The sequence below is a fragment of the Mastigoproctus giganteus genome, chromosome 13 (genome assembly GCF_048544385.1).
Source record: "Mastigoproctus giganteus isolate SK-2022 chromosome 13, ASM4854438v1, whole genome shotgun sequence".
Taxonomy (NCBI): Eukaryota; Metazoa; Arthropoda; class Arachnida; order Uropygi; family Thelyphonidae; genus Mastigoproctus; species Mastigoproctus giganteus.
Genome location: NC_143587.1, coordinates 97199269 through 97209557, shown reverse-complemented (window position 1 = coordinate 97209557; position 10289 = coordinate 97199269). Strand labels below are relative to the sequence as shown.

The 10289-nt window shown below is 37.6% G+C and overlaps 1 protein-coding gene across 1 annotated transcript in view; it reads right to left on the bottom strand.

Annotated features, from left to right (window-relative positions):
* Window positions 1–207: 207 nt before the first annotated feature.
* Window positions 208–10289, bottom strand: part of LOC150076274 (vacuolar protein sorting-associated protein 37A-like) — a 186457-nt gene continuing 176375 nt past the window's right edge. Inside the window, exon 11 of the mRNA XM_090387453.1 lies at window positions 208–316. Within this exon, the coding sequence (XP_090243579.1) occupies window positions 242–316 (75 nt within the window). The 3' untranslated portion in view covers window positions 208–241. The remainder of the gene's footprint in view (window positions 317–10289) is intronic.

Sequence of the window (10289 nt, the reverse complement as noted above, 5' to 3'; positions counted from 1 at the left end):
ATAAATGAAGCACTGTAACATGGATGTCTTGTATATCAGTGAATGTGGTAGAATTATAAATATTCAAAACATAGTAAGATTCCCTAAATTTTTTAACTCAAGTTTTAAATACAATTCTGAAATTACTTTTTTTAAGTAAATAATACAAAACCATTTTACATCCTTCAGTTAAAAAAGTATAACAAAAAATACTGATGTACACAAATTTTTCTTCTTTATTTACATTAAATTATAAATTATGTCAAAATCCTAGTTTTTGTAACTCAAGCAGCTGACTGTGCAACTTCTCTTCTTTTACTCTTCTTAAGTGGCACAACTAATAAGAAAATCACATATTTTATTAATATATTGTAATGTCACATTTTAGATTAATGCAGCAATACTTAACTTTTGGAAATTTAAGTATTACAAAAATATAAATAAATAAATAAAATTAAAGAATTTAAAAAACTAGTTAGGAAGTCAGAGCAATTTTTGGATCATTTCATTGTTAACTAGTAGGAAACCATATGCAAGATTTGTGCCTGACATGTTGAATGTGGCTTCTGCCACATCAGTCAAAAAAAAAAAAAGTATTTCTTTCCTTCCTTCTAATAAAAACAATCCAAGTGGCCTCTGAATCCCCCCCCACCAAGTTGTTGGCCTAAGTTATCCACAGAGGCAACCTTGTTTCCATGATTAGCATTAGCATTAGTAGAGGCATATGATGCAAGAAAGCAAGCTTATTCAGCATCAGCCAAAAAAAAAAAAAAAAAAAACCCACTCCCATTTCACCCCTCCGTTCATTCGAAATACCTGTCCAGTTGAGCCTTAAATTTGTTTAGGCTATCAACTTCAACAACAAGTGATGGAAGTCGGTTCCACCAACCAACCACCCGCTGGCCAAAGGCAAATTTCCGCACATCTATCCGACATCCGTCCTTCCTCAATTTGAATTTATGCCCTCTGAGGTGATTATTCTGAGCAAGATGAAGAATCCCATTGGCATTGAGCATGCTCAAACCATTCAAAGCCTTATACACCTCTATCAGATCACCTCGCCGGCGCCTAGTCTGGAGACTAGTTGTAATTTGGTGCCTAGTTGTAATTTGCAAAACTTAAGCCTTTCTTCGTAAGAGCAACCCTTTGTTCCATTCACTAATCTTGTTGCCCTTCTCTGTACCCGTTCCAGCAGCTCTACATCCTTCTTGAAATGAGGCCTCCAGACCTGTATACAGTACTCAAGATGTGGCCTAACCATTGCCTTATACAAGGGAATAATCACCTCCTTATCCCTGCTGGAAAAATTCCTGTATATCATTGACAATACTCCATGAGCTACTCTTGCAGCCCGTCTGCACTGCTCAGAGAACTTCATATCTGCCTGCACAATTACCCCCAGGTCCTTTTCATTCTCCACCACTGTCATACCGCAGAGTTGATACGTTGCTCTGGGGTTACTGTTTCCCATATGTAGTACTTTACATTTGTCAATGTTAAACTTCATTTGCCACCTCTCAGCCCATCTGTTCAACCTTTCCAGATCCTGTTGCAGCAGCATAGCGTCAGTAGTGTCCTTGCCAACCTTTGTATCATCTGCAAACTTGGACATTAAACTTGATATCCCATCATCAATATCATTCATAAACACCGAAAACAACAATGGACCCAACACTGAACCCTGAGGAACTCCACTAATAACATTAGTCCACGTTGAGCAGTGTCCATTGATTACCACTCTCTGTCTTCTGCCACTCAACCATCCCCTTATCCATAGCAGCAATTTGCCTCCAATGCCACACTGTTCCAATTTTGCAGCAGTCTTCCATGTGCAACAGTATCAAAAGCCTTTCTAAGATCCAAATATATAATATCAAAGTTATTCCCTGATTAACAGCTCATAAGCTAAAGGAAACTTCCAATAGTTCTAGCATCATTTAATGTGGCAATTTTGCCTTCAGTAATTCTACTGTCCCTCTTGGAATCATACAAAATTCAGTAAGACCCCACCCCCTTCAACCAAAAATTAATTCATTACCAAGTTCTGCAACCTGCATATTCCATTTCTCTCCCCCATCCCCTGATATAGGCAAAGGTCAATTTCACCAAGTGTTTTGCTGTTTCTGGATTTTTTTTGGTTATGGCCTCTGTATCGAATCCAGGCACAGCACTCCAAGTATAATTGTGGTTTTCGCTACTCTTAAAACAAGTATACAAAGATCTTCACTTTAAAGTACCCTTGCCTTAAATGAATTTTTTTTTTTTTTTTTTAATGTTTTGTATTCTTAATATCATAGTTCATAGATTTACTTCTGTTTTCATAGTTGTATGATTAGTTTTCAATTTGGACTCAAAAGGTACTTAAATACAGGGTGTTCATTTTAAATGTGAACCCAAAAACAATAATATATAAATATAATTTATTATTAGAATAATCAAAAATAGTTTATTAAAGAATGCAGGGAGTGCTTTCATTGTTAGCAAGACAGAGTGGTAATTAATGGACACTGCTCGTCGTGGACTAATGTTATGAGTGGAGTTACAAAGGGTTCAGTGTTGGGTCCATTGTTGTTTTCTGTATTTATAAATGATACTGATGATGGTATATCAAGCTTAACGTCCAAGTTTGCAGACGATACAAAGGTTGGCAGGGTTGTTAAGGACACTACTGACACTATGCTGCTGAAACAAGATCTGGAAAGGTTGAGCAGATGGGCTGAGAGGTGGCAAATGAAGCTTAACACTGACAAATGTAAAGTACTATATATGGGAAACAGTAACCCCAGAGAAAAGTATCAACTCTGTGGTACTACACTGACAGTGGTAGAGAATGAAAAGGAACTGGGGGTAATTGTGCAGGCAAATATGAAGTTCTCTATGCGGTGCAGACGGGCTGTAAGAGTAGCTCATGGTGTCTTGTCAATGATATATAGGAATTTTTCTAGCAGGGATAAGGAGGTGATTATTCCCTTGTATAAGGCAATGGTCTGGCCACACCTTGAGTACTGTATACAGGTCTGGAAGCCTCATTTCAAGAAGGATGTAGAGCTGCTGGAATGAGTACAGAGAAGGGCAACAAGATTAGTGAATGGAACAAAGGGTTGCTACTTACAAAGAAAGGCTTAAGTTCTGCAAATTACAGTGTCTGGAGACTAGGCACCGGCAAGGTGATCTGATAAAGGTGTATAAAGCCTTGAATGGTTTGAGCATGCTCAATGCCGATGGGATTCTTCCTCTTGCTCAGAATAATCACCTGAGAGGGCATAAATTCAAATTGAGGAAAAGATGTAGGATAGATGTGCGGAAATTTTCCTTTAGCCAGCGGGTGGTTGGTTGGTGGAACAGACTGCCATTCCTTGTTGTGGAAGCTGATAGCCTAAATAAATTTAAGGCTCAGCTGGACAGGTATTTCTAACAAATGGAGGGGTGAAATGAGAATGGTTTTTTTTTCTTTCGCTGACGCTGCATAAGCTTGCTTTCTTGCATCATATGCCTCTACTAATGCTAAACATCAAATCACTCTTTTGATTGTGTTGCAAGTGACACGACAAAGTTTATACCAATACACTTTTGACTGTAATTTCAACGCTTGCTTGCCTTGAGCTGCTGAATGCTTTATGGATTGCTCTTATAAGCTTTCTGCTTTAAAAAACTCCATTAAAAGAAGTCTGTAGATATTAAATCAGGACAGGTAAGTGGCCAAAGTCCTTTGATATGATTCAATTTCAATCACCAAAAAACTCTTGCAACACTTTAGTGGGTAAGTTTGGTATTGCAGGTTGCCCCATCCTGTTGGAGCCACACGTTTCTTTCATTTTACTCTTACAATACAATAAAGTGCAATATGATTTCTTGGTAAATAGAAGTAGCTGTTTGTTCAAAAAACACAGGCACAACAATCCTCCTTCAAGATATGCCACATCAAACACAGATTTTTTGAGCATGCAAGGGTGTTTTGTGAAAAAAAAATGGGTGGATTTTCAGCACTCCATATTTTGCAATTTTAATTACTGGAAGAGTCACTAAAGTGAAACCAGATTTTGTTGCAATCGTTCAATATTATCCTGAAATTGAAGCTCATACATCCTATGGATTCAGTATGGAATGAGTTGTAGGTTTTTCCTTATAGTGAGATCAGCTGAACCAAGTGATATTTTCTCTTTTGAATGCCAAGCAGAATGTATAGTAATATATCAGTCTTGCAGAATTTACAGGACACCAATGCTCAGAGTAAATTCTTTAAGGGCTAACACATTTAGCCATATATTATGACTATCTACTGCTGCTAATTAAAATCTTGTCCTTTCTAATATTTGTTTATTATATTTATGGAGCACAAATTTTAAATGAAGGCACTGAACAGCCAGTGTGCCATTCTATAATATGTAAACAATGGACAATAAACAATTATATATTGCAATGGACAAAATTATGAGGGTGGTTTAAGTAAACACAGCAAAAGCATGTGATTTTATTTAATCTTAACACAAAATCACTAATATAGAATGTTATTTTGCATTGACGTTGTAGTTACTGACGTTGTAGAGCGAATATCATCTTTTAAGGGCACAAAAGGTGATATAGTTGTACACGTTGGCACTAATAATATTAAGAGTAGGAGACTGGCAGAATTACTTAACAAGTACAGGTCACTGCTGAACAAAAGCCAAGAAAAAGCCAAGAATTTGAATTTGAAAGTGTCTGCAATTCTGCCCAGACACGATAGGAGGGAGTATATGATGAGAGCCTTGTCGACCAATTCGGCCCTGGAAATATTGTGCAAGGCTCAAGTGGTAGAATTTTTTTCAGCCTGGACTGTACTTGTTAACAGGAGAGACTGCTTCCATCCACAGGAATGGGATACACTTAAATAGAAAGGGTGCAAGAATATTTGCTGATGCTATCGAGGCAGTGTTAGGTGGGTCGGAAAACTGCTAGCTTTGGGGGAGACAAAGACCAATAGATTGACAGTAGCCACTGGCAGAGGTGAAAGAGATTCTTGCACTGCTTCTATTAGAATGAGCAGAAGCCTGAAAAACAAGATGCAGGATATTTCAGAGACTGCTGGGAGTCATTGCGGTACAAGTAAACACATGGGTTGTGTTAGGGTAGCTAAGAATAGAAACAGGTGCAGGTATACTTGCGTGTACACCAATGCTAGGAGTTTAGTAAATAAATTTGATGAATTTGAGGTATTGCTCAAAACATCAAAGGCAGATATTGTTGGGATATCAGAGACGTTGTGTCACACGGATATAAGGGATGCAGAACTGCAATTTGGGGAGTACAACGTTTACAGAAAGGATAGACAGGATAGGAAGGGGGGGAGGGGTTATGCTATTAGTTAAGAAACACATAAAAACCAAGGAAGTGAAGCCAGTCGACATCGCTGGACAGTGCAGTGTTGAGTCAGTTTGGTGTGACATAAGCATTGGGAGATCAAAATTGAGAGTAGGAGTGTGCTATAGGCCTAATGACTCTGATGAGTATAATAAGAAACTGTACAGGGAAATAGAGTGGGCCAGTAAATCAGAGTCTTATAATGGGAGATTTTAATTTCCCAGATATTGACTGGAATTTGGGGGCTGGTCACTCACACACTAGCAGGGCTTTTGTGGATTTATTGGATGATTGTTTTCCAAATCAGCATGTTCGGGAGGCAACTAGAGGGAGTAATACTCTTGATTTGATTATCAGCAGTGATTCTTCATGCATTAAGAATCTGCAGATAAATGAACCACTAGGTGGCAGTGATCACAGTGTGCTGAACTGGGATTTACTCAAAGAGGTAACTACCATTAGGGGTAAAGGAAAGGGTTATTGCTTCCGTAAAGGCGACTACGATGGACTGAGACAGTATTTAAATTCCATACAGTGGGACACTGATGATGTTACCAACAGCAAATTCAAAATGGGAAGCATTCAAAGAACTTATCTTGGAAGCTACTAGGCTTTACATACCAACTAAGAAATATTGTTCAAGGTTTAGGCCAAAATGGATGTCAGATGAACTAATGAGGTATATGGCAGAGAAGAAAAATGCATGGGATACTTACAAATTAACATATGACACAGAAGCCTATGATAGATACAAGTTGATATGCAACCAAGTTACAAAGGAGGTTAGGCAGGCAAAGGCAGATTACGAGAAATCCTTGGCAAGGGATGCAAAGAAAAACAGCAAAGAGTTCTTTACTTATGTAAACTCTAGAAGGAAGGGGATGAATCAGGTTGGTCCACTTGATATTGATGGGTCAACTGTTGATGATCCTGCTCAGGTAGCTAACAAACTAAATGAATATTTTTCATCAACATTCACACATGAGGAGTTATTCAGCGAGGGGAATGCCAGAGGTGTATTCAACTCTAGCAGTAAGCTACAGAATCTTGAAATAACTGGGAGTAAAGTGGAGGAGAAACTGTTGAAGATAAACACAAGAAAGGCACCCGGGGTGGATGGGATCTATCCAGTTATATTAAAGGAGGCAGCAAAGGAAGTAAGCAAACCCTTAGCCATAATTATGAGAGCTTCCTTGGACTCAGGGGAGGTACCCATAGACTGGAAATGTGCAAATGTGACCCCAATTCACAAAGGAGGATCAAAGGCTGACACAAGTAATTATAGACCTGTGAGCTTAATTTCTGTTCCAGGAAAATTAATGGAGGCACTGGTTAAAGAAGCACTGCAGGATCATTTAGACAAGACTTCAGTTATAGCTCGGACACAGCATGGTTTTGTTAAGGGGAAGTCTTGCCTGACCAATTTGATTGGATACTATGATGCAGTCACAAAAGAACTGGATGCAGGGAATAACTTTGATATTTGATTATATACTTGGATCTTAGAAAGGCTTTTGATACTGTTGCACATGGAAGACTGCTACACAAATTGGAGCAGTGTGACATTGGAGGCAAATTGCTGCTATGGATAAAGGGGTGGTTGAGGGGGAGAAGACAGAGAGTGGTAATCAATGGACACTGCTCATCGTGGACTAATGTTATTAGTGGAGTCTCTCAGGGCTCAGTGTTGGGTCCATTATTGTTTTCTGTATTTATAAATAATATTGATGATGGTATATCAAGCTTAATGTCCAAGTTTGCAGACGATACAAAGGTTGGCAGGGTTGTCAAGGACACTACTGACACTATGCTACTGCAACAGGATCTGGAAAAGTTGAGCAGATGGGCTGAGAGGTGGCAAATGAAGTTTAACATTGACAAATGTAAAGTACTACACATGGGAAACAGCAACCCCAGAGCAACGTATCAGCTCTGTGGTACTACACGGACAGTGGTAGAGAATGAAAGGGACTTGGGGGTGGTTGTGCAGACAGATATGAAGTTCTCTGAGCAGTGCAGACGGGCTGCAAGAGTAGCTCATGGAGTATTGTCAATGATATACAGGAATTTTTCCAGCAGGGATAAGGAAGTGATTATTCCCTTGTATAAGGAAATGGTCAGGCCACACCTAGAGTACTGTATACAGGTCTGGAGGCCTCATTTCAAGAAGGATGTAGAGCTGCTGGAACGAGTACAGAGAAGGGCAACAAGATTAGTGAATGGAACAAAGGGGTGCTCTTACGAAGAAAGGCTTAAATTTTGCAAATTAGTGTTTGGAGACTAGGCACCAGCGAGGTGATCTCAGAGGTGTATAAGGCCTTGAATGGTTTGAGCATGCTCAATGCTGATGGGATTCTTCCTCTAGCTCAGAAAAATCACCTGAGAGGGCATAAATTCAAATTGAGGAAAGACAGATGTAGGATAGACATGCGGAAATTTGCCTTTGGCCAGCGGGTGGTTGGTTGGTGGAACAGACTTCCATCCCTTGTAGTGGAGGTTGATAGCCTAAATAAGTTTAAGGCTCAGCTGGACAGGTATTTTGAACGAACAGAGGGGTGAAATGGAAGTGGGGTTTTTTTTTTTTTTTTTTGGCTGATGCTGCATAAGCTTGCTTTCTTGCATCAAATGCCTCTACTAATGCTAATGCTAATGCATTAGTTCCAAATGTCAGATGCTGACACGGCATGTATCTTGCAGCCACACAATTCAAAATAGTGTCATATGTGGAGTTGTACTGAGATGGAGATGATGAGTTATTTTTGAATGCAGAATAGAATGCAACTTCAAACTTACAGAACCAACTTTTCATCTTCCTCGTTTATTCATTCAACTGCTGTTTTCTGGAACAACCTTCCTTCGTATGTATTTCCTGAAAATTACAGTCCACAGAAGTTCAAGTCTAATGTCAACAAATACCTTCTTTTGCTTCAACCTCCAACTCAAGCACGGTACCAAGTACTATAGGTTCTAATACCTCTCGTGTTTGGGGTTTTCGTAAAAAAAAAATATATATATATATATATATATATATATATATATATATATATATGTTAGGAATTATGCAATTCAACACCATAATAAACAATGAATTCTCTATGAATTAAACATAGTTTTCATTCCAAAGTTAGATGTAAATTCATTTAAATAATTCACAGAAAAAACAAAATTAAAAATCTCATTAAAAATAAAGCAACAGCATACAAAAGTTTGACAAGAGAGGTAAGATCATTTTATTAAACAAATCCACTTGCACTCAAAAATTTATGAAATAATTCATAAATACCTTCATAATGACTCTTATAATATTGCTACAAAAATAAAAAGAACTAGTACAATGAAAAATGATTCAGTTTTTTAATTTCCTTAGAGAACTTAAAAAAAAAAAAAAAATAATAATAAAATTGGCTTTCTATATATTATACCAAATGGGTATCTGTGACATTATGGTTATGCTCTATTTTTTAGGATAATTAAAATTCGAAAATAAGGATATACCATTTGTCTTACAATTCCCTAGTCAAACTATAAACACCTCATCAGCTGTTTATAGCTTGCCTTCCTTTCTCATTAATATTATTTCTCTACCAAAAAAGTATTTATAATTTCAATATATACATTTAGTATTTCCAATACACTTTTTTTACTACAATAGCAGTTAAGAATAGATTATATTCTTGCTTCTTGTGATGAATTTTCACCGATTTTCGTCTTGCACTGATGTACATGGAGAATTTACTTTTGATTAAATTGAAAAAAAATTATTAGATTTTGACTCTATTGCTCTCCCCAACTGACATTCCTAAATTTACCTATTTCTTATTACATACAAAATGCTTCAAGCGTAATTCAATAGTTTTCAGAAGGTTTTTGGATAACACATGGGACTGGGTGTGTCAGTCCTCTCTTATAGATATTTATCTTTCTTACTTCTGTCGAAAACAGAATTCCGACGTTATATCAGAAATAAGAACATTTTCCCAGTACTTTGATGATATTTTAATTATTAGTAATAGCCATACAATAGACCAGTTTTTATTACAGTTTAATTCATTTCATCCAAGATAAAAACTGGAGAACAGTAGGTAGTTTAAATTTCCTAAACCCTACCATATATAAAAAAGGTACTTTAAAAAATCGTATACACAGAAAGCACGCATGCACGCACACACCATTTAAAAGCTGTTAAATACTATTACCCTGAATATTTAAGCAATCAATTGCAATATCAGCTCAATTTTTTAAGAAAGGAGAGAGCCAACCTTTTGTTTTTGAACAATAGTATGACTGAACTAATAATACAACTGAACAAATTGGAAATAAACTAATTGCTTCTACTAGCATTAGGCATAATCCCATAAACTTAGCACTAGCATTAGTAGAGGCATATGATGCAAGAAAGCAAGCTAATTAAAAAAAAAAACCCTTTCCATTTTACCAACCTATTTGCTCCAAATTTTTGTCTAGTCCTTCCTTAAATTTATTTAAGCAATCAACTTCCACAAAGACAGATGGAAATTTGTTCCAGCAATCAACACCCTCTGGCTAAAGGCAAATTTCTGCAACTGCATTTCCTCAGTTTGAATTTATGTCCCCTCAGGTACCTAATCTGAGCAAGAGGAATAATCCCATCAGCAATGAGCATGCTCAAACCATTCAAGGCCTTATACACCTCAATCAGGTCATCTCACAGGTGCCTAGTCTCCAGATGCTGCAATTTGCCTTTCTTGGTAAGAGGACCCTTCGTTCCCCCTCACCAATCTTGTTGCCCTTCTCTGTACTCATTCTAGCAAATCTACATCCTTCCTACAGTGAGGTCTCCAGACCTGTACACAGTACTCTAAGTGTGGCCCCACCACTGCCTTATACAAAGGGATAATCACCTTTCCTTTACTAGCAAAATTCCTGTATATCATTGACAAGATCCCATGACCTGATCTGGCAGCCCATCTGCATTGCTCAGAAAACTTCAT